Source organism: Gracilinanus agilis, chromosome 2 (assembly GCF_016433145.1).
Source record: "Gracilinanus agilis isolate LMUSP501 chromosome 2, AgileGrace, whole genome shotgun sequence".
NCBI classification, from domain to species: domain Eukaryota; kingdom Metazoa; phylum Chordata; class Mammalia; order Didelphimorphia; family Didelphidae; genus Gracilinanus; species Gracilinanus agilis.
The window spans coordinates 718,913,441-718,938,831 of record NC_058131.1 but is presented as its reverse complement, the minus strand read 5'-3'; the positions used below and the strand labels follow the sequence as shown (position 1 = coordinate 718,938,831).

Sequence of the window (25,391 nt, the reverse complement as noted above, 5' to 3'; positions counted from 1 at the left end):
ATGAGTTCTCTTGGCTGGATTGGGATCTCAAATGAGAAATGAGGTTAATTAAGTTAAGTTTCAGATTGATGTTGCATTAAGAATGATCATGCAAAACACTCCCCAAATGGCATTTGAATCCTGCCTATGTAACTGGATGGAAACCAGTCACAGAAGTGTACGATCCGAGAACGACAAGCCCTTTGCATCTTGGTGTCCTCAGATTTGCAAGAAAGGAATGAATAGATGGCATGGAACGTCCCACCTCTAAACCAGAGGAGCCTTTCTTATTCTGGCTAAGGTCTTGCTTTGATTAACTTTTCTTTGTTCAAATCTAAACTGCATCAGTAGCGATGGGGCTTCTTTTATAACAAGTGATGATTTCCTGAATGGCCAAGTAGATTGATATTTTTATAAATTCAGTCCCATTTTCCAGTATACTTACATTCAGAATCCAGAAATGTGTTCCAAAAGATAAAACTTTAACCCCTTTCAGCAATTCCCGTTTTTTTTTTTTAAATTTAAACCCTTACCTTCTGTCCTTGGAGTACCCAGTACTCCTAGGAATCCAATACCTTGGAGTACTGGCTCCAAGGCAGAAGAGTGGTGAGGGCCAGGCAATGGAGGTTAAGGGACTCGCCCAGGGTCACACAGCTGGGAAGTGTCTGAGGTCATATTTGAACCCAGGACCTCCCGTCTCTAGGTCTGGCTCTCAATCCACTGAGCCACTCAGCTGCCCCCTTGGCAATGCCCTTTTGAAAAAGCACCTCCTCCTATTTCTCTCTCTATGCCTGGAATGCTTCCTTTTCCATTCTTTACCCATTAAATTCCTACCCACCTCCTGAAAGCCTGCCCTGATCCCACCTAATCAGCAATGATCTTCCTTCTTAACCCCTTTGTTCTATATGTCTCTCATGTAATAATATATAGTGGCTGTGGTTGGGTGCTGTCCTTTGTGAGGGCTAAGATTGAGTTTCATCTGAATTGAATACAGCCCTAGCATACTGGTCTCCCCATTAGAATAATGTTACAGGGCACAGCTAGGTAGCTCAATGGATTGAGAGCCAGGCTTAGAGATGGGAAGTCCTGGGTTCAAATCTGGCTTCAGACACTTCTTAGCTATGTGACCCTGGGCAAGTCACTTAACCCCCATTGCCCCAAGCCTTACCACTCTTCTGCCTTGGAACCAATATACAATACTGATTCTAAGACAGAAGGTAAGTGTTTTGTTATATGTTTTTTTAAATAGCATTACTGTGGAAGTACAGACTCTGTCTCATTTAAACTTGCCTTTGGAGGCTTCTGAGGAATTAAAGCCAGCTCAGAATGGAATAGAAACAGTGTCTTCTCCATTTTGCACCATGCAAGAGAAAGTGCTGCCCAGAAAGTCAATCTGCATCTTATTCCTAGACAGAAGCTTCCCTGCCTTCTTCCTTCAGGATGCTAGAAGGAGGTAGGGGAAGGGAAGTGACTCTTGAAACTGAAGAGATGCTAGCCGCCAGCCCCCAGCCCACTTCCTTCTCAGTTAGAAGATGAAGATACAGGAGGGACAGAGGTTGTCCTTCCCGCCCCAGGCCAAAGTGGCCAGTGTTCATTTATACCATTTATCTTTGGAAGAATTCCTGGATTCCTTCCCATTCTTTTCCCATTGTCAGTTATGTTCTATGTCTGATTATAAGCAAAAATCCAGTGGCTGCCAAACCCTTGTGGAATGTGATTAATTGTGGCATAGGAGAGAGATGAGCCTTTTAGAGAAAAGAAGGATCACATCCCCGCCTCACCTGGTCTGAGACACTAAGGGAAAGGAGGAGTAGACAGACCCTATTTTGTTTTTTACAGTACAAGAAAGGTGAGCTGTGAGCCTACTCAGAAGCAAGTTTAAGTTTCCATAAACAGGAGAGCTGCTAAACAGAGCCCTTAATAGAACTGTATATTCCTCCCTCCAGACCTATCAGACATAAGCCCTTGAGGCAGATGCTAGCAGAACCAGGCAGGCTCTCCTGGGTTGAAATGCAGAAAATGAGAAGGCTCCCCCTACCAACCATACCTCCTCCTCCCTCCCCAGTTAAGAAAAAGTTCTTCCAATTTCTCCTACATTTTCCCCAGCTCTTTTCCATAGATTCCCCCTCTCCCTCTCTCTCTCTTTCTCTCTCTCTCCCTCTCTCTGTCTCTCTCTCCTGTATCTTCATGATTTGCATATGTGAATCATGCCCTCTGTTTTGCCCTTTGCCCTGTTGGAATGCTGAGAACCTTGAGAATAGGTAGGATGTGTGTCTTCACCATCTCTGTGTCCCCGGTGCCTAACAGCGTGTCTTACAGAGAGTCTGAATTTAATACATGTACTGGCTCAGGGAGAGGAATGCTTGAGAGTGTCTTGGTTTTATTATGATTCAAATTATCTCAAAAGACTCATTTTGGGGTAAGAGTATATGTTTTTTGATTACATCAAGTTTATTGGTTAGGCCAGCATCTGAACCAATCAAATGATAGAGGTCTCCATGGCTCTCTAAGGGCCGGCAGCCTAATAAATAGATTTTGAGGAGCTCGTTGAACATCTCAAAACATTTTTAATTGGTGAGAGCTAATTAAGAGGTGGTCCATCATCCTTTCCACCCTTCCCCATACCTGCATCCATCCCAGGGAACCCTTGCACTGGAAAAGAACCTTTGTTCCCTTCAATTATTAACCAAATTCTGTTTAAATTTTAAAAAAAAATTTTTAACGACATTCCTGGGGATTCCCAGGGACAAAGAAAATGCAAATAACAGTGGACTGGATAGTATCTCTGACCCAGATCCCCGACACAGGAATACACAGTAATTCTCCCTAATATATAGGAATTAATTAGTATAGGAAAAACAAATTCTCACAGGTGCTTTGTACAGCTCTCCCTCCTCTCCCCTCCTCTGTGACTGTCTTTTTTTACTTTCTGGCCTCTTTCTCTAGACATTGTGAATCCAGGCAGTGACAGTGAAATGGAAATAATGATCATTATTGCCCTTGTGAGAAAGAAGGGGCAGGGAAGGCAGAGGCTGTTCCTTTGATATTGGGGCTCATTTCTTCTCCTTCTACAAGGATTATTTTTAATCACTGTTTATCACTCAGCTGAAGGAAAGAAAAGAGGGGGAAAAACCAGACAGGATGCAGGATGGGACCATAGGAAGGAGCTCATGATTTTATAAGAAGCATTTTACAAAGGCTTGACCCCTTCCCAGGATGCAGCTAACTTCAGCAATTTGATTATTTGATCTGATGTGGGATTAGGGTCGCTACATGTGCTGTTTCTGGTGGTGATCGTTTTGGGGAGCAGAAAGTTGAAGTGTTTGGCCATGTTTGTCTCCACCGTCTACATCAAAGCAATTATTGTGGCCACATCAATAGCTTGTGACTAAGTCACTCAGATATGCATTTAGTGTGTTCTTTAGATGCAAGAGAAGAGACCGAAATTGTCTGGAAAGGACCGCTACCTCTGTGCCCTCTTCTGACAGTCCTCCTGAGAATCTCCACCTTCTGTATTTTCCCATCTGCATAGACATGTCTGATAAAGTTTAGCCTTAGTCCTTCATTCTATAGTTAAGATTTGGCTTCCCTGTCCTACCGATCTGCCCTGGCAGAAAAAGTTCCCCAGACCAATGAAATCAGAACTCTAGATTTAAAAAATTCTCATTACATATCAGTGGAAGCAGTCCTTAGACTACTGCTCTGAATAAACCCAACTGCATTTTTACAACTGTCTACCAAAGAAACCCCAGGCTGGCCATGAAATGAGCCATGTGGGTTAAGATGGGGGTTGGAATGCTTCTGTAGTTATGAGATCTGTGATTTCGTCCATTCGGGCACACACACGCAGAGCCCTGAAGATCCCAGACCTTCCATATCTGTCAGTTGTCCTGGCCTAAAAACTTCATTTCCCAAAGGCCAACTCTCCACTGCTGATCCTGTCCAATCTTCTTTAGGCTGGTTCTTAGAATGCAAACACAGAACCTGTTCCTGGGCCTTGACTCAAAACCTCTGCACGTTGGCAGAGCCCACATCCTAAGGCTGTGGTGGCGAACCCATGGCACAAGTGCCAAAGATGGCATGCAGAGACCTCTCTTTGGGCACACTTGGCCAGCCGGAAGCCTAGCCCCACCTCTGAACATGGGAGGGGGCTGGTGTGGGGCTGCATCTCGTGTTCAGCAGAGTATGACCAGCCCAGGTCATGACTGGTAACCTGGCCCCGCCTCTCTAATGCAAGGGGGCACCAGAACCCCACTGTGGATCTCTGCCCCACCCACAGCTCCTCCCCCAAACCAGGGTGGGTGGGGCACTGCACAGTCAGGGGGCAGAGCACACGGCTGGGGGCGGGGCATGGCACACAATGGAATGGGGCATGGGCACTCAGTCTGGGGGATGGGTGGAGCATGGCACAGGGTCCCCAAAAAGTTCCAAAAGGTTCGCCATCACTGTCCTAAAGGCATAAACTTTTATAGTCACCGCCTTGTAATTTAGGGAAATCCTGACAAAAAAGGTTCATACTTTTTCTAAGTCTACTTTTAGAAAAGACTATTCATCCTTTTACGTAGGACCTTTAATCCTTTTGGTAGGGCCTTTAATTCTTTTAGTGGAGTTTTTCGAAGGGGTGGTGGTAAACCTAAGTTTAGCACATTAAACTGTGATATTTTCTCATTCTAAAATATGCTTTTTCAACATAGTCCTTTCTTTGTAACTTCTGATCATTTCTCTAAGCGTCACAAATAGAGCTGGGAAAGATCTCATCGGATACTGATTTGTCCCCCAGTGCAGATGCAGATGATGGGAAGGAGTTAACCTATCAAAGCATGACTCTCTAAGACAAAAAGTCTTCTTCCAAATAACTGAGGTTTAGCTATACATTTTTCCAACTTACAAAGTAAATCCTAGCTTTTAGATGACTATATTTTCTGTTTAAAAAAGTCAACCACTCAATGATCCCCTCTCTCATGGAATATTTAGTTTTGCAGCCGAGTCAATGAGTCTCCAAGTAGAAAATATGACTTCAGTTTCTGACAGTGAAAAGTGTGAGCCTCTATAAACTTGGGCAGTAGAGGCTGTGCTGGACAGTTGCCAACCCCCTTGTCATAACTGGCCATGTTCTGTGAAATGTGTTTATGCTGTGATTTTTAATGTCCATTCATCCTTTCCTGATGGCAGAACATAAATACACCATGTCCTCCCCTTTTCATATTTCAGTTAAAAAGAAAGAGAACTGGAAATTATTTTGACCTTTAAGCAGTAATTCCAAGCTGGTGGTGACTGATGGGAAAAGGATGCCCAGTCATCCATGTCATCCCAAACTATGGGTGGTAAATAACAGCAGAGTAAGAAGGAGGTACTTGTCAGGTGAGGAGCTCTTTAGAGGTACAAATATATCACTAAGCAACATTGCTATGTATGGTGGTGGTTGTTCCCCTGGCCATGTCTACCTTCTAGAATCTTCCCTGTCCTTAAATGGCCACCCTAAATGCTATTTCTTCCATGGAACCTTCATTGGAAGGCAGACTATTACTGTGGGGGAAACCCTGGCTCTAGAACCAGGGCCCTGGATTCAAATCCCACCTCTAACACATATGTCCATGTGACTGTGTAGCATGTCACTTTACCTTGTCGGACCTCCGTTTCCTTCTCTATAAAATGAGGGGGTAGAATTTGGTGATCTCCAAGACCCTTTCCAGCTCTAGGCCTATGATATCACACTGGGGACAAGTCTTTCATTAGGCAGCCTGATGAGATGCCTACAGTTCTAGGCCTGCAATCAGGAGGGAGCTGAGTTCAAATACTGCTTTAGACACTCAGAACTTGTGTGACTCTTGGCAGGCATATCTGTGATCCTCAGTTCATTTGCTTATTTATAAAACAGGACTAACAATAATCAATTGATTCTGAACCATTAATAACTACTCTTAGATGAAATGGAAAAGAATAGTTATTAGTGGTTCAGAATCAATTGGCAAGAAGTCTCTGCTAGAGCCTGTTGGGACCCTGGATGAGCCGGCATTTTTCTCAAGGCCTTGGATGAAGGCACAGATGGGCACCTCACCAGATTCACAGAAACTTTGAGCTGGGATGGATCACAATCACACTATCTAACAAAGTCGGGATCCAAGAAGATCTGGACAGGCTAGACTTGGTATTGGGCTGAATCAAAGAGGAGGAAATTCTGCAGGAATCAGTATAAATCCGATACTGGAGGTCAAAAAATCGACTTCTTACTGTCCAAGACAGTCATGGTTAGAGTCAGACAACAAGCATTTACGAAGGGCCCACCATGTTCCAGGGAGACAGAAAGGAAAAAACTCTTGCTCGTGCTCTCGGGCATACATTCTAATGGAGGAAACTCCAAACAAACAACTATGTACATTCAAGAGAGAGACGGTGTCAATGTAAGGTTATCCTGAAGGACAAGGGAGCCAGAGCAGGGGAAACTGGGAGACAGTAAAATGTAGCTGAGTCTAGAAGGAAGCCAGGCGAGCTAGGAAAGAGAATTAGGAGAGTGCTTCGGGCCCAAGATAGCCAGAAAAGGGGACAGAATCAAGGAATCAGGAGTCGGAGTGTTCTGTGGGAGGAAGAGCTTGGGGGCTTCTGTCACAGGGTCTCGGGGTACATGACAGACACTCGGCTTACATAGACGGGGGTCACCCGGTCAGACCTGCTCTTTAGAAAAATCATTTTGGTGGCTCAGTAGAACATGGACTGGAGTTAGGAGAGACTCGAGGCAGGGAGACCCCAGCAGCTACTGTAATGGTCTAGGCTTGAGGAGACGACAGCCTGTACCGAAGGGAGAAGACATAAAAGAACTATTATAGAGGCAGGAATGACAGGACTGTGGGGAGACCGAGAGTAAGGAATCCAGGATGACTCAAAGGCTGTGAGCCTGGGGGTCCAGGATACAAAGAGCTACTCTAAAAAGGGTTTGGGGGGAGGGTTGGTGGTCTGAGAGTTTAATATGAGTCAGAGGTGTGATGCAGCCACTGGAAAAGTTCATGTGATCCTGGATTACATTGAGAGGTTCCAGGAAGAATCCTGTGCCCAATAGCTTGCATATTTGTAGTACTCAAAAGTTTGCAAAGTGCTATATATGTATGTATTATCTCATTTGATCCTCACGGCCACTTGTGAGGGAGGTGCCAGTATTATCCCCATTTTACAGATGAGGAATTTGAGGCCTCCAAGGTGATGATCTCGCTGTCCACTGCCTGGTCAGACACTCTCTATAGTGCCATCATGTATCCTGGGCATCATAGTTTAAGAAGGACATTGACCGTCAGCAGAGCCTCTGGAGAAGGGCTACTGGCATGTGGAAAAACCTGGAGTCCCTGCCTTTAGAGAATCAGTTCACAGAACTGGGTTTAACCAGGATAAGAAAAGACTCCAAAGAGATATGAGTGATACCTTCAATGCTGGAAGGACCACCCAGTGGGCAGACATGGGGCTTGTTTGCTATGGCCCATGGGGGCAGAAGCAGGAGTAGTTGAGAGCAGAATTATTCCACAGGCAAATTCCAAAAGAACATCCTGGTGCTGAGAACCATCCGAAGTGGAATGGTCCAGCCTTGCGGGGAGGGTGGGCCGGTCATCAGAAAGCAGCTGCGGGGGCCTCCTCTCACAGACTGACCAAGGTGAACCAGTGAGCCACCTTTCCCTGAGTTCCCTCAGTCCATTCATTGCATAGAAGGGGGCAGGCGGGACCTTGCGGTGGCCCGGCTGCCAGGGATCCAGAGCTACCACCTGCCCACAGGGGAGGGTGTTTCTGGGCCCAGTCTCAGAGCAGGCCACGAGGCCCTGGCGTCCCAGATGAGTCAGTCAGCAGGCCTGGCCTTTGGGACTGGGGATGCAGGCTGGGTACCACGCTTACTGCATCTCCTGCCAGGGACGGGTTTTGTGAAGCCCCGTTAACATGGCAACCGCTCTAAAAATACCTCCGCTACAGTTTAACCACAGCATTTCCTTCTCAACGGAAAAGCGCTCTCTCCTGTTGGACTCGGTGCCTGAGGAGGCACAATTATCAGACCCCACAATTAAAACCTGAAGCCAGATGAGCTGTTGAAATCCTCACGAAAATTGCACAGTAAGACACAAATGGCAGGAGGAACCTGAAAGAAGTCGTCTCTCTGTCTTCAGCATGCTGCCTCCCTCCCCCACTCAGGACCAAGCAGCCTGGACCGGGTGTCTCCCTCTAGGAAAGGCTAGTAGGAATCTCCCTTTGTGCCCCTTTGGTGGCAAACCTGGGGGGTTCACAGGGAAGGCCTTTGGGCACAGGTGGAGGACAAGAGGTGCCTTCGCTTCCTCCCCACAGCTCCTGAGGCCATTTTTCCCCTTGCTGTCCTAGCAAGTCATGTATTTGTAAAGAATGGCCCTATTGGAGTCATTCACTCATTCATTCATTTCTTCAGGTCATTCCACAAGCAGTTTCAGATACTCCTGCTTACAGGCACTGGGCTAAGTATAAGAGATGGAAAAAGAGAATAATGAGAAACGAGATGGCCTCTGCTCCCAAGGAAGAAAGCAAAGTGGCACAATATGTGTCACAAAATGTGTCTATAGACACAAAGGAAATCTAGTCAAGGGAGAGGAGGCTCCAGGCACAGGAGAATTAGGAAAGACTTCCATGATTCATGGGCCATGAGGCAGAGTAGAAGAGGAAAAGCCGTCCAGCTGTGGAAGGAAGGGAGCGAGCATTCATTAAGTGCCCACTATGTGCCAGGCCTGTGCAAAGCACTTTACAGTTAGTATCTCATCTGATCCTCACAACCTCCCTGGATGGCAGGTGTTATTATTATCCTTATTCTACAGTTGAAGAAACTGAGGCAGACCAAGGTTTAGTGACATGCCAAGGATCATACAGCTAGGAAGTGGCTGAAGCTGAATTTGAACTTGGGTCTTCCTGACTCTGGGCCCAGTGCTTTATAAACTCCGGCACTCCCTAAGCTGCCCTTTATCACACAGTTGGAGTGGGAAAGAAACCTAGCAGCCTTTGGGCCAATCCCTTCATTTTGCAGCGCCTCAGAAGAGAAGGATGTTGCCCCCATCTCCTGGGCAATGAGAGGCAGGTCTGGGATGTGACCCTTGCATGATAGGGACCTCCATCTCCTTCGTCTGAATCTTCCTTCCCACGGCCATAGATTTAGACCTAAAAGGGGCCTGCCAGGAGACCTTGAGTTTGGTGTTTAAAAATATTTTGATAACAGTATTCCTAAAGACTTGGTTTCCCTTTTCATCCCAGGTATTTTATTTTGAGCATTTAAAAACATGATTCTGAGAAGTGTTTCCCCAGATTGTGCCCAGACATGAAAAAGTCAAATCTGCTCTAGTCAAAATCCCTCATTTGCAAATAAGGAAACTGAGGCCCACCAGGGTGTCCATGGTCACATAGCTCCTAAACAGCAGGGCCAACATTAAACGCACATCCGTGACTCCTCTCTAGGCACACTCTCCCTACTCTCAGCAGGATGTCAGCCTCCCTGACGTAGCATGTGCCAGACAAGTTAAACCACCACCACCTTCTCCCTTCACACCCCCATGGGGGTGGCCAAGGACCCTGAGCCCAAGGGCTATGGGGATAATGAGCTGACCCCATTGAAGGCCCCCTGAGGCCTGTGGCGCTGCTCCATCTGAGTGGTAACTGAGACCGTCCCCATCGCCCCATGATGAGGGCAGCTCTCGGAGAGCAGCAATACTCCCTCTCAGTGCCCCATAAGTGCTTCAGCTCTGCTTCTGTCATTCATTCTCACTCCTCATACCCAGATCCCAAATGTCCCTTCCACAATAGCCCAGGGGCACAGGCTCTACCCACCCACCAAGAGGGATGTCTACAAGGCACCCAGGATTAAGAGGGAGAACTTGGCATCCAGTCCTGCCTCTACCATTCACCGGAGGGGAGATTTCGGAATGTCCCATCTGGGAAAGGCCTTGAAGACTCAATCAAGCACCACCTCTTTGTTTTGTGGGGGCCTGAGATAAGGCACTTCTCAGCACCCCACTTTCTTCATCTTTGTTCTTCATCATTTAAAAAAATGAGGAAATGATGCCTGCCCTGGCACCCCTAGTCATAGTCAGGACCAAATGACACACAGGAAAGTGCTCCGTAAACTCTAGGGCTTCGTTCACACAAATAGCAAGAGCTCGAACTCTTAGTCCCCTTCTGAGTCAGCATGAGCATCTCCTCAGAGAGAGGGATTGTCAGCTCCTCTGCCCTGGAGGGGCCCAGAAGATCCTGTGCCCCCTCTCTGGATTCTTCCCTGAGAGTAACCAGGCAGGTTCAGCCCATACCCAGCCAACACCATCATTCCCCTTGGGGGTCCCCACTCCAGATTTGACTAACCAAACTGGATAATCCTTTCTCCCCCTTGGGGAAAGAAGGAGATGTTTGGCCTGGACTGGATGGAGCCTGAGGGCCAATCTTGGCCTGGTTTGGATTCTTGCCCCTTGAGCACCCTTTAAGGAACTGAGGCCTCAGGGAAACTCTTTGAGCTTTAGGAGGTTATGGCAAAGCCTCAGCAAAAGTCAGCAATATGAGAGAACTGGGTTTAGAGGGGTTTTTCCCCCTAAGATATAGAATGTTTTAAATATTTAATTTAATTTAAAATTTTATTTTTTCTAAAATGTAAACTACTTTGATAATAGTGACTGATTCTCTCTAGCAGCTTAAGCTTTAGGGAGCATTTTACATAGATTTATTCTCATAGCAACCTGACAGGTTGGGAGCATGGCACAGTAGATAGGGTCACACAGCTAAAGTAAGTCTGAGGCTAGATTCAAACTCAGGTCCTCTTTACTTCAAGCCCATCAAGACACTCTACTGTGTGTCATCAGGAGTTCCCTGGACCACTGAATGGCTTAATAATTTGTCCACAGTCACAATCAGGACGTATTCTAGGCTAGACTCGAACCATGAGTCTAAAGCAAGCCTTCTGTGCACCACCCCATGCTTCCTCTCCATTCTGGTATTTTTATCCCCATTTTACAGATAAGCAGACTGAGGCTGAGAGTATTTAAATGGCAACCAAGGTCACATAACCTAAGTGTTAGAAGCAGAATCTGAGCTGGGGTCTCTTCTGACCCCACAGCCAACATTCTGCCCTCCAGCCCCCATCCATCAAATTCTGTCATGAGTATACCTCTTCCATCCACACAGAGCACCCCCAGCCAGACCTTCAGGGACAGGCTTCAGGAATCGGTGGCTGCTAAGGCTCAGGTCACACACATTTCATCAAAAATACTTGAGTGAGCTCAGTGGATTGAGAGCCGGGCCTAGAGACAGGAGGTCCTAGGTTCAAATCCGGCCTCAGACACTTCCTAGCTGTGTGACCCTGGGCAAGTCACTTGACCCCCATTGCCCACCCTTACCACTCTTCCACCAATGAGCCAATACACAGACGTTTAAGGGTTAAAAAAAAAAAGAAAAAAAATACTTGAGTGGCCTCATCTGTTGGGTGCTTCTGCCAACAACACAAATCTCAACCCTTTCAATTCTGCTCATTCTCCACCACAATTCCCTGGTCTCCCTGAGGTTCAGCCAGTGTGCTGAAGGCCTTCTCAGTTCCTCCTGGGACTGTGAGAAGTCCTGAGGAACTCTCTTCCTCCCTGGATCCATATACAGAGCCTTTCCAAGTGGTTGTGCCAATTAGCAGCCCCCTGGCAGAGCCTCCAAGAGCCCTTGGAGTCCCCTTCCCCCAACTCCAAGAGGCAGAGGCAGAAACTGGGGAGAGAGACAGATGAACAGGCAGTGCGGTGTAAACCCTAGCTATTCTGCTTCTTCGTGATTCCCATTTAGCATTCTTCCCTCCCATTCTCTCTCCCCCACTTTGCATTGGTGGCTTTTGGTCATCTAATTTGTTTCAAGTGTGCCTAAAGTTAGAATCAGAAGGTGCCGAATAAGGAACCCAGGATCATTTCTCTGAGCACAATGTAAGCTCGCACCGTTTGTCCTTTTGTCTCTCTAGCCTCTTGCACATACCAGGTGTCAAATAAATGCCTATGGGACCAGATTGGGTTGGATTATAGGAAAGTGCTGGGCCTTATGATGGCTGTCCTAGCTGCTGAGTATTTGCTGTGCTCTAGGTAGGTGAGATCAGCAGTTAAGTGCTCTTTGGTTAAGTGAGGTATTATTGTGTTTGTTTCCAAAATGCTAGATTTGTATAGATCGTTCTTTATGAAGATTCGCTCTGGATCCAGGAAAAGTTACCAGAATCTGTTTGTCATTCCTCCTAGGTGGGACTGTTAAGATCCTGTCAGCATTTTCTATCCCAGTTTTATTGCTTTTTTATTAAAAAAATGTCTCTGGGATGAATCTTGGTACTGGGCTGTCACTTGTAAAAAACCATTGGCCTAGGAGGACTTTTATTCTCCACAACGTTATTTGAAAATGACTGTTTTTATTAAAATGGGGAAATCATATATTTTGTGATTTTAGGCACTATGCTTCAATAACAATTCATTTTCAGACCTAAACCAACAAAAACATGGAAATTCCCTGTCATCGTTCAATCCACTGCCTTTTAATTTAAAGGTACACACTGTCCTAGGCTGAAAACTTCTCTCCTTTAGGAAACCTCTGGAGGTTTTAGGTGTGGGTGCCAAAAAATGAATGAAGAACTCAATTAAAATGGCAGATCAACAAACAGACTCCCAAAGAGGGAAAGAGTATGAGGGTGTGTTTGAGTAACAGAGCAAGAAAAATTAAGGGAGCACCTGAACTTGTGCTTAGACTTCTTGTTATTTTTTCAGATTTCAGATGAGAGAGCAAGAAGTTCAAGTTAGGCTAATCTTGTTCATTTTTAATATCAGCCTCATATTCCTGGATTTTGAAAATACATATAATATGTACAAATATGATACCTATTCAGAGTATTTTGTGAGAATAGTGAGTCACGGGATGATAGACTTAGAGCCAGAAGGAGCTTAGAGATTATCGGATCAGATCCCTTACTCCTCACCATGCCACCCTTGTCTAGATGAGTCCAGGAGATGCAAAGCGAATTGCCTTGAACATTGCTGGGAATAACTAGGTCCTCTGACCCCATATGTAGCCCTCTTTCCCCTTTACCTCAAGTCATTAGACTAAATATATAAAAGTCTTCCTCAGATCCTTGAGTAGATTCCATCAGTGCTGGTTACACAGCTCATCATTCATTCATTCATCTGTTCATTCCTGCCCATCCTATGCAACTCTTGTCCATGTCCTCAGGAAAATCCACCACAGGAGTCTGTGCTGGGGATCTTCTTCCAGATCTCTTGATAGAGCATGAATGTCAACAGGCTTTTATAAGTTTCGCGGATCTCAGCACATGACTGATCTACTATATCTCACACACTTCCAATGTCATCCAAGACGCTGCTTCTCCTGTGTAATATCTTGTTTGGCACTCACTGCCACCACACACCTCTCCACTGCCCCATGAGTGACTTGTCACTAAACAATATCCCTAGAAGAATATTGGTTTTCAAGAGATGAACCAAAATCCTGCCTCATTAGCCCCCTGAGGCATGAAGATAACCTCTGATGCCAATGAAGACCAAATTCTAGAGGAGTGCCCCGGCTTGGAAAGATTGGGAATCTTCTCCATAAACTAACTGTCTGCTGTCTTAAGCCTGGCCAGGTCCAAGGAGGCTTTGGCCTCGGCAACCGGGAAGACAACAGTTCAAACAAAGATAAAAAGATGCTTTGGGGTTTCTGAGTTTTGTCTACTTTGTGTAATCTTCTCACCTCTAATCAGCAGAGCCTGGTATAGCATTTTTATCAGGATCCCTGGCACAGTGAGTGGTTCCGTGGCCATTGCTTCCCCAAAGAGGAAGCAATCTTGATGTTCTCCATCAAAAGCACAGTGGGCATCTTGTGAGGCTTCAGAGGTGAATTTAGATTGTGCATTTATTTAGGGTAGTTGCGAATATTCCATTCTTTCTCTTTTTTCCTCTGTTTTTGTTTTTTCAAGTTTTGTTACCAGAGAATCACCGATTCCCAGTTCTCCCAGTTGTGGTAGTGGGTACCAGTGATGGGGCAGACTCTCTGGGGTGCCCTGTGTAGAGCACGGACTTAAAGCACCGTGACCCAGGAGTCCAAAGGCACTTCCCTCAGGCTGGGCAGTCCAGAGAACAGAGAGACAGAGACACGGAGAGATCCAAGAGTCAGACGTGGACATCTTCATATTTTAAACAGAAGTTACTCTTGTTTGGCAAACAGCTAGTAGAAAGAATAACAAACCAACGAATGGAAAAGTAAATGTTTTCTCCGGGAAGCAACTCTGTTCAGATAGGTAAAAACACGAGACACTTGATTTTATTGGTACGGAGAATTCCCAAACAAAAACATTCCCTCTGCCAAGAGAGATTGATACCTTCTCTGCAGCTTCTAACCTTACAGAGTTCCTACAGCACTGGAGGCTGAAGGGACTTGCCCAGGGTCTCATGGCAATAGCATATGTCCAGGTGGGATTTGCACCCGTACCTTCTTGGCTTTGAGCCACTTTTGTATTTCTTATTCACTAGCCTGGGCTGCCTCTCACGTGCTGAGCAGCCGATGACACACATTTTATGTATTTTTCCATCAGTATAAAACTTAGCTGCAATATACATGAATTCATTTTAACCCCCAAAGCCCAAGCTGACCCTGGCTTTCTCTGCTTTGTGATCAAGCACACTTGGGTTCTCAGTGGAAGAAGAGTTCTTGGAGGGCACAACAAGCTGGCATTTATCTTCATAACTCTGGCACCTGGCAGAGTGTCTTGCACGTTGCAGGCAATTATGAAACATTTGTTGAACTGAATCCTCAAGGTGTACTCAGGAAAACGATACGATTTAGACTTAGAGGACCCCTTAGAAGGAAGCTCGTCTAACCCTTTCATCTTACAAGAGGCCTAGAGGGGTTCCTAAGTGACTCCCCAGAACTCGTTGATAGCAAATGTAGGACCGAACCCAGGTCTTAAACTGACACCAAACCCTCATCACTATACCTCACTGCCAGGCAGGCACATAGGACTTGGTGGACACTTGGTCCTGGGCTAGTATGCAATTTTACCAGTAATTCAGCTAAAGTCTTTGGTGGTGGTGGTTGTTTTTGTTGTTGTTGTTGTTGTTGTTGTTGTTGTTTTAAAACCCTTCCCTTCCATCTTGGAGTCAATACTGTATATTGGCTCCATGGCAGAAGAGTGGTAAGAGTGGGCAATGGGGGTCAAGTGACTTGCCCAGGGTCACACAGCTAAGAAGTGTCTGAGGCCAGATTTGAACCCAGGACTTCCCATCTCTAAGCCTGACTCTCAACCCACTGAGCCACCCAGTTGCCCCTCAGTTGAAGTCTTTGTAAAAGTTGGTAGCTCAGTGCATAATCAGAATGCTGGCCCTGGAGCCAAGAAAACCTAAGTTCAAATCTAGTCTCAGATATTTAATAACCATGTAACCCTGGGCAAGCCGCTTAACTTCTGCCTACCTCAGTTTCCTCCTTTGTAAAATAAAGCAGTTGAACCAGAAGATCTCTAAGGACCCTTCCAGGTATAGATCTGCCCAAACTAAGTTCTGCAGTTGGGTGCTTAGAGTTGGTCCATATGGACACATGGCTTGGACAGCGAGTAGACCTTGAGTGGGTCACTGATTTGAACAGGGTGAAGAGAGCAAGCTAAATCTCCTTGGGGCCACTGGCTAGGATTCTTAATGGCACCAGACTTTTTCTATCTCCACAAACAATCAACAGATGGATAGAATTCATTGATTTAATGCGTGACTTTGCCCTGGCAAAGAAAAGCTAAAACTAGGATTCGAAAATGTTGCATCATTATTTATGAGTGCCTTCTGGGCAAGGAGCAGTTTTGCCTTCCCATGTATCCCCAGCCCTTAGCCCAGTGCTTGACACATAGTAAAGGTTTAATAAATGCTTCTTGACTTGAACTGACCAAAATACAACTTTTAGAGTTACAGATTCTTATTGATTTGGGATAGCAAATGCCCTAGAAGCAGAGGAAAGATTCTAAATACAAGAACTAGGAAGTTGGGGACAGCTAAATGGCTTAGTGGATAGAGAGCCAGGCCTGGAGGAGGTCATGGATTCAAATCTGACCTCAGACACTTCCTAGCCATATGACCGTGGACAAGTCATTTAACCCCCGGACTGCCTAGCCCTTACTGCTCTTCTGCCTTAGAACCAATACACAGTATTGATTCTAAAATGGGAGGTGAGAGTCAGATCCTAAATGTCTGTCGTCAGTGAATCAGATATAAGGTAGGAGGTGAGAAAGGCCATATCGAGCCTGACCCAATCTAGACTGGCCGGCCCTGACTTTTTTGGCTGTATCATCAAACATTAAGCCAAAGTCAGAACTTCAGAACCCGACATCAGGGCTGCAAATGAAGAACAACCATAGTTGAGCCCCCTGGGCTGGAGAGTAAACTGTGCCGAGGAGACTGAAAATGAAATTAAGCTGATGGGCTGGAGAACGTGCAGAAGAGGGCAGCCAGGACACTAATGGGCCTCCGGTGCCGGCCACATGATGGTCAGGGGGGCTGGACAGGATAAACGGCTTCAGGTATTTTAAGAGCCACCATGTGGGAGGCCCAGAGGACCCGTCAAAGCCAACTGGATAGGAGAGGCAAGAAGGCCAATGCAGAGACTGTACTCTCCAGCCTCCAGCCAAACCAGAGCCTTTTGCTTTCCTTTCCAAGGCCTGTGGTTTGGCTCTTGCTGAATGCTGTAGGAACTCTTATTAGGTAAAAAGAGAGAAGGTGGTGGGCGAACTGGCTTTCCTTCTCTGGCGTCTCCCACTTCATTGTGATCTCACCGAGTTCCGAGTCCTCGCCAATGCCACCTTCTCTCTTCTCTCAGCTTTGAATTAGAATCCTCATTGCCCAAGTTACTGGAAGCCCCAAACATAAACACAAGCAGACACTTCACTGAGAAGCCAAGGAGCTAAGTGTTAGCAAGCATTCAGGGCCGAGTTGAGATTGATGGAGCTCCCGTGGATGGCTTAGCCATACTAGAGCTGGGTGGGCTCGCTCACAAAAAGTGCCATAAAAAGGCACCCACATTTGCTCACATTTCCTATAGGCCTAGACCATATGTAGCAATTATCCCATTTATGAGCTTTTATCGGGACAAATTCAGCACTTTACCTATGGAAAGAATGAGGGCATACACCCACCCGTCTGGGAAAAACTTAGGTAGTGTCTAAACAAGGCACTTCCCTCCATGCTGTGGAGCCTCCCAGAGGTAGCCCACACACTGCATGAAAAAGGGAGAAGGTCCCTGACCCCCCAATTCTGAGCCCATGCCCAAAGGCCCCAGGATTCGAGCCAGCATGAACCCCAGAGCGTAACCCTTTCCTCTCTGCTATCCAGCCTTCTTCAGTTCTGCGCTGAAAAGGAAGCGAGAAGTTCTACCGTATAACTGAACTCACAGTTGGCATTAAACATTCTTGGGTTGACTTTTGTAACCCAGAGCTGTGTCAGAAACCACCGAAAACAAAACAGGCAGGGTAGTATAGTGGGAAGAGCCCTGGCCCTGGTGACCTGGGCCTGTTATTTAGCATTTGGCTTCCTCTCTCTGGACCTCAGTTTCTTCATCTGTAAAGTAAGAGAGTTGGACTAGAGCCTCTGAGGTCCCTTTATCTTTGGCTCAGGAGTACCAAAATCTAGGGTGTCTATGCTTACTAATTAAGCCTGGTTTGTAATCTCATCAAGCTAAGGCTTTGTCCCATCAATAAAACTCACAGCCCTACCACACTCTCTCGACTTATATGATTCTTGGGTCCACAACATTTTCCTTTAATCCATCTTTATTGTCATTTAGTTATTTAGTTGTATCTGATTCTTCATGACCCCATGGACCAGAGCCATCCAAGGATACTAGAGTGGTTTGCCATTTCTCCAGTAAATCCAGTTGTTCCTTTTGTCAGGCAATCAGAAGTCAAGTGACTTGCCCAGGGTCACACACAGCTAGGAAACATCTAGGGTCAGATTTGAACTCAGGTCTCCCTTCTTAGAGGAAATCTCAACAGTGAGCTGTCCTCTACTTGCAAATACTCCAATAAGAGAAACACAAAGATGGTCAATAAGTCCATTTAACAAGAAAAATTAAGTCATGTGATCACAGTAAGGGCCAGAGGAAGGGCAAGATCTGCTTAGTGCCATGGTAAACTTCTTCTGGTGTTTATACTGTCATGGGGATCTCTCTCTGAGATTTCATCTGGCTCCCTTCTCTTCCTCTGTGCTGCTTCTCACTCCTAGAAATAGCCACTCTTGAAGCAGGATGGTGTAGTGGGAGGCTCTCCATATCCCAAGTCATGAAGCCCTGACCACAACTCAATCTTCAATGCCTTAAATGTCTCTTTTATTTTTAAGAGCCATATTTATCTTTTTAAAAAAACCTTACGGGCAGCTGGGTAGCTCAGTGGAGTGAGAGTCAGGCCTAGAGACAGAAGGTCCTAGGTTCAAAACCCGGCCTCAGCCACTTCCCAGCTGTGTGACCCTGGGCAAGTCACTTGACCCCCCCATTGCCCACCCTTACCAATCTTCCACCTATGAGACAATACACCAAAATACAAGGGTTTAAAAAAAAAAACAAAACAAAACAAAAAAAAACCTTACCTTCCATCTTAAACTTAATACCGTGTATTGATTCCAAAGCAGAAGAATGGTAAGGGCTAAGCAATGGGGTGACTTTCCCAGGGTCACACAACCAGAAAGTGTCTGAGGCCAGATTCGAACCCAGCATCTCCCATCTCTAGGCCTGACTTTCAATTCACTGAGACACCTTGCTGCTGGCCCTGTTTGTTCTTTATTCTTTGACTTCAACTTATTCAAAACTTCATCTTTCAGTCCTTCCCTTATAGTGATGATCTTGTGTCTAGTTTCCCCTCTCTTTGACTCTTCCATCATCTACTTTATCATACATCTCCCAAGGATATGTATCTTCAGCCTTCTCGAACCTGTGGGAACCTGGCCTGGCCTGGGTTCCTACCCAGAGTAATTTCCAGGGAAGAAGACCAACCCTGGTAGGGTTTCTGGCTGCCTGAAAGTAGCCTGGAACACAGCTCTTCCTCCTCCAACCCACAAGTATTTATCAATCAGGGGCTGTCCTAAGCACTTAGGATATAAAGGAAAAAAGCGAACATTCTAAAAGGTAGAGAAAACAGGTACACATAGAGGTATATACAGAGTTGATACAAAATTTTAGATACAAAGTAGTTTGTGAAAGAAAGAGAAGCAGCTGGGAGGAGTGACTGCTGTACCCTCTACCTAAAGATTCCACTCTGAGGCATGTGCCCTCCTGCCCCGCAGGAGGTCACTGGCAAAAAGAAAGGACCCACACATAATAAAATAGTTACAGTTGCACATTATTTTAGCAAAGAACTAGAAACAAAGTAAATGCCCACGGAGGGAAAATGGCTAAACAAGTTGTGGTTGATGAATGTAGTGGCCAGTCAGTCTGCTGGAAGCCATGATTGATACAATGGATACAAAGAAGCCTCCGAAGATTTGTATAAACTGATGCAGAGTGAAATAGACAGAGCAGGGAGGACATTAACACAACTGACTGCTACAATGTAAATGAAGGGGAAACAACTCTTTTAGAACTTGCTTAGCTTGTAGAAGAAATGTGAGAAGACACCTCCCCTTTCTCCTTTGCAGGAATCCTGTGAACATAGAACATCACATAGATCATCAGATGTTTCTCAGCGTACTGATTGGTTTTGCTGAAGATATTTATTTTTTTCTCTTTTTCTTTCTTTTTAAAAAATTTAAGTGTAATGGATGGTTGTCTGGATGGGGAAGGGAAGAGATACAAGAAGAAATGTAGGTGATAGTAAAACAAAAGCTATCAATAGTAATCAGTTTTCTTATTACTTGCTTTCTATGAAAGGTGACACTTTTGTCGAGTCTTAAAGGAAATTGGAGATTCCAAGAGCAAGAGAGAGGAAAGAAAAGATTCTAGGCATCAGCTAGTCAGTGCAGAGGCCCAAGTGTGCCAGCAAATTCAGACCTAAGACTGTCAGAGCAGAATGAAAAAAAGGAGAAAGGACTTTAGAAAGATAGAAGAGGGTTCCCTGGGTGATAGCAAGCATGAAGTGCTTGATTTGATCCTAGAGGAGGCACTAGAAGAGTTTGGCAGAGGAAATCAGCCACTGTCCCCAAGCTTCTTCCAGTCTCTAACTCTCTCAGCTTGACAGGTGGTCAGCTACCGAAAGGCTCCATCTCTCAGGACTTCACAGACAGCTCCCTGATAGGGTCACTTCACCCTCCTTCCAGCCTCTCCACTGTTCACCAACCTGTCTGTGGCCTTCACTGACCCTCCTCTGCCAACCTGCCACTCAGTTGTCATAAGTTCTATCCTTCCACCTCCCTGACTTTCCTTGTGTCCTTTCCTTTGTCTCTTCTCCCATGGTCCTCCCCTTTGTCCATATTTTGATCCTATGGTAACTGGTCCAGCTGCTCCAGTGCATTCTCCACCCAGCTGCCTGATTGAAGTTCCTAAAACATCGATGTGGCTGTGTCATTCCCTTGCCTAAGAAGGATGGCTCCCTATTTCCCTGAGGATAAAATACAGATTCCTCTACTTGATATCTAACATCCCAGGCTGGATCCACCCAACCTAGCCAGGCTGATTTCACATAACTTCTTGTGCATTCTATATTCCAGCTAAATTAATCTCTCTATTATTCCTTGTAGACCCACTATGCTCTGCACTGGATATATTCTCCGTCTCACTTCTACCTGTTTGAATCCCTTGTTCACTTCAAGTTTCAGTTGAAGATCCTTCTCTTAAAAGAGGCTTATCCTGATCTAATTGGTTTTTTTTTAAAACCCTTGTACTTCAGTGTATTGTCTCATAGGTGGAAGATTGGTAAGGGTGGGCAATGGGGGTCAAGTGACTTGCCCAGGGTCACACAGTTGGGAAGTGGCTGAGGCCGGGTTTGAACCTAGGACCTCCTGTCTCTAGGCCTGACTCTCACTCTACTGAGCTACCCAGCTGCCCCCTCTAATTGGTTTTTAGTAACCCCTTCCCACTGAAAAATTATATTTACATGGGTGAGGTTGTTACCTGTGTACATGTAGTTCCTTCTCAGAAGAACAGAAACTCCTTGAGGGCAGGGACTATTTTCATTTTTGCTTTGATATCCATATCCCTATACATAGTGCTTTCCTCTCTTTCATCCACATTGGGGTTTTCTTGGCAAAGATACCAGAGTGGTTTGCAATCTGAGGCACACAGGGTTAAGTAACTTGTCCAAGATCACAGCTAATAGGTATCTGAAGTCAGATTGGAATTCAACAAGACAAGTCTTCCTAACTCCAGGCCCTTTCTCATCTGGAAAGTTAACAGCATCCCTTTTATTTGACCAACAAGAGTCTTCTGCCATTTAGTAACCACATCCTTCCTCCCTACTAAAATATTAGATTTTCTTTAGAGGTTTTGAAAGGCTGGGGATATACATGGTGGTATTCTCATAACTGGCAACATAATTGGCATTTAAGAGAAATTGTCAATTATTTCATCATTTTCTCTGAGGAGATTCAGTTTAGACAAGGTCATTGACATCCATCACCACACATACCAGATTTATACCCTGACAATATTTTGTTGAGATTTATGCTATGATTGTATTAAAATTCTGGCTTTCAAACAAAACTGGTGGTAGCAGCATATTGAGTTAAACCAGATTACGTACCAGGAGGTCGTTTCCATATTTGTTGAGTTCTTTGATTCCTTTGGTCAAGAATATGTTGGATCCAGCTTGAACCGTTTCAAGAGCCAGTTGTTAAATTTTCACTTCATAAATCAGAAAATGCTACAAATCAGGGTTTGATTTATTATTTTGTATGTTGACTAGACTTAAGAACATGGTAGATAAAATGCTAACAATGCAGATCAAACCTAAAAGCTCGTCGTGTGTACATGTTTTGGGGTTTTGTTTTTGTTTGGGATTGGTTTGGTTTTTATCAGGAGCTAGTTGTTGAACATTTACCCGCACATTAGTGCTCCTGCCCCTCTGCAGAGTTGCAAGGCCACTGAAATTCAGTGTTCATTTGGCTGCCTCTGTGAGATGGTACACTTATTGTCTTGCCACCACGTCCAAATTCTGCATGTCGCTCCTGGAAGACCTCTCATCCCTGGGCATCCAATGCCTTTAGAGTCCTCCTCTGCGATCTAATAAATTAATCTATAGTGTAGTGTTCCTACAGTGACTGAGAGTAGCTTCATGAATCCATGCCTCTGGGGTATTCTACTTTATCTGGAGTCTTCTTCAGGAGCAAAACCTTAATCCAAACCATAACCTAAAGCCTAATAAAGCCCAGGCTCTCTCCACTTTCATTCTGCTTCTAACAAATTTGGAAATATGGACATATTGTAACATCAAACAGCACATTTAAAATTAAACTGAATAAGGAAAGAAATCTGTGAGAAACATATTTAATGAGACCGATGGAGAACTGGCTGTATCTGCCAGCCTTAACTAGAGCCCTCACCATACCCGCCTTCATGCAGCTGGCATCATGCATCTTTGCAAGAACACGATTTTCAACTGTCTTTGTCTTACAAAGCTGTTTGCCAGCTGTACTGTTGGTCAAATAGTCTAGTGTGGGGCCTGTTTACTTCTTGCCAGTAGGAAGGAGGGAATGACAGAAAAGATGCTGGTATAGGAGGACCTAGTCAGAGGACCGAGGTCCAAATCCCTCCTTTAACATTGCTCACAGCAAGACCTTGGACAAGTCACCTAACTCCCTTGGGCCTCTATGACATGGTTAGACTCAGCGACCTCTAAGATCCTTCTGGCTAAATTTGTCATCATTTCTCTGGGGAAAATCACTCTAAATCCAGCCATTGACACACATTTATGTGGAGGACATCAATCTTCGGTCATTCAAGGGCTATCGTGTCTTCATTTCTTCATTTCTTTTCTAAAGTACCCGACACTTTATTCAGTTATTAACCGTTGCCTTCAGAAGTTCCAATGACTGGGACTGGCCTCTCAGCATCAAAAGTGATCTGGGACCAAACGTGCTTCATGAGACAAGTCCGATGGAGTGCGACGAGCAGGGCTCAGATCCTGTTCTGCCACTGATCGCCTCCGGGGCCTTGTGCCCGTAGGGTCCTCAGGGTCCTCACTGCCCGGCCCTCGTCATCAAGATCACTTACTGACCTCCTGCCTGCCCCACACAAGGCTCTCTCGGCTCGGCCCCCAGGACCCAAAGATGGACCAGAAGAGCCTTTGGCTTCAGAGACTCAGAGAGCTCGGTCGAGTGGAGGGAGAGGAGGTCATTATTTGGGTGCCCATCCTTTCCAGAGATGGAAGAGCCTTAGAGATTGCTGAGCGGGTCACAAACTGCAGCCATCCAAACTGCCTTGAAGCTAAGAATGGTTCTTTCATTTTTAAATGCAATAAACTCTATTTTAATTTATTCAAATACATTAAATTTATTTTAAATGCAATAAAACTTTATTTTAAAATGTAAGAAGCATGTGTAAGGGGCAGGCCAGATTTGCCCACCCCTGATGCTGTCTTGGCTGAGTGGAAGAAACCAAAGCCCGGAGAAGGGAAGAGAGCCTGGCCCCCGGACCCCTGGAGACTAAGCGTCAGATCCTCAATGTCCCAGGTCATCAGCTAGTCAGCGGACATGAAGTGCCCACTGTGCTTGGGCACTTATCCTTGCCCCTTAGGCATTTACCATCTTATATGCTCCTAGAGGAAAAGGCAAAAGAAACCGAGTCATTTGAGAAAAAAGGTCCCAGCAGCCAGAGACCTTTGGAGGACCCGTGAGACAATCTAGCCCCAAAACTTCATTTGACAGATGAGGAAACCGAGGTCCCTAGTGGTCACCCAAATCGTAAATGTCAGCACTGGGACTTGAATCTGAGTCCTCTGACTCCCAATCTAGGACTGTTTTCCAGGAAACAAAGCTACCCTCAAGTGATTGATGCCCAAGTTCCTTTTGCCTCACTGGCTCAAGTTTTAGTAGCCAGAGATGAGGGAGGGAATCCTTGTGGAAGAGTCCTCATAAGTTAGGATGCAGAAGTAGGAAATCAGGTGCCTCGTGTATGGACCAGGCACTCGGCCTAAGGCTGGGTCTGTCCTTAGGGGCCTGGAATGCCAACTTAGGCATTGCCACTTAGCAGTCTGCTAATACACTGAGCATCTCTAAGATTTCTGAATAAAATGTGAAAAAAAGCAAACTAGAGAACTCCATTTTAATGTTCCTTTTCTGTTTTCATCTCGAGGCCGAGTACATGGGAAGCTCAGGGACTCTTCCTGGGGTCTTTACTCAGAGGAAATACGGTATTTTAAGTTGGACAGACTGAAAGAAAAATGCTTTTTTCCCTTTTTCTCCCCACAGTGATGAGCGAAAGTCAGAAGCAACAACTGAGGTCGGTGCGCTATTCCTGCCGCTTCGCTTTGGGCCTCTTCTATGAAGCCGGCACGCAGATCGACGTCCCCTGGGCCGCCCAGTACCTGCCCAACAACCCCAGCGTGTGCTTCCTCTCCATCGACAACAGGAAGCGAGACACAGGTCGGTGGTTCCGTTCTCTCTTCAGCGCGGGACGGTGGCCGGCGGTCGGGAAAAAGCTCCTTCGGGGTCTCCAGAATGTCTGGGGGAACCGAGGAAGGTCGTGCTGGCTTTTTCCCGAAGGTCATTCCCCACCTGGTTTGCGTTGCTCGCGGTCATGGAAAGGGCGTCAGAACATTTGAAACCTCAAAATATTTCTCTTGCCGGAAACAGCCCGAGTCCCGCTGCTTAAACGTGAATCCGCGGACCGTTCGGGGCCTTTCAGGTTCCGGTTTCTCCCTGCCGCCCCGCCACGCTGATATTTCCCTGAGCAGGCTTCTGGAGCCGGGGAACGCAGCTCCACTGGGCAAAGGAGAGGGTTCAGGGATGTTTGTTTCCTTTTCAGGGTGAGGGAAGGATCTGTAGGACTCTTTTATGAGAAGGGCCGGCAGGGCCCAGGCCGGGACCTCCGGGCCCCACCGTCCCCCTGCAGTTGAGAATGATGTGCTGGGGAGGGCTGGACGGATTCATTGCAGGCCTCCAGGCTTGTGAGGCCGAAGACTAAACCAGGACGTCCCTAAATGGAACACGATTCAGTTCCCTTCGTTCCATGCGGTGCCGGCGGACAGTGATGGTTTCATCAGGCCATTAGCTAGAAAACTGATTGAAGCCTGGCCTTGGGGGCTCCAGGACTCCTTCAGGCTGTCACTGGCTGGCGAGGGTGATTTCTCTAGCAGAGCACTCGGTCGTATAAAAATGTTTCTCTTATCGCTTAAAACTCCCCCGGTCTGCCTGTAAAAGGTGGGGCACCAGGGGTGTCAAAATGTGACCTAAATGGTTTGTGGGTACACACACTGGGCTGAAGGAGAAACAGGACCAACCAGGATAGGGAGACCCAGAGACCTCCAGGCTTCTCTCTGATGGACCCCT

At 46.0% G+C, this 25,391-nt stretch overlaps 1 protein-coding gene across 1 annotated transcript in view; it reads left to right on the top strand.

Annotated features, from left to right (window-relative positions):
- Positions 1-25,391, top strand: part of RNLS (renalase, FAD dependent amine oxidase) — a 242,495-nt gene that overhangs the window by 179,241 nt on the left and 37,863 nt on the right. The window contains exon 5 of the mRNA XM_044659230.1: positions 24,312-24,485. Within this exon, the coding sequence (XP_044515165.1) occupies positions 24,312-24,485 (174 nt within the window). The remainder of the gene's footprint in view (positions 1-24,311; positions 24,486-25,391) is intronic.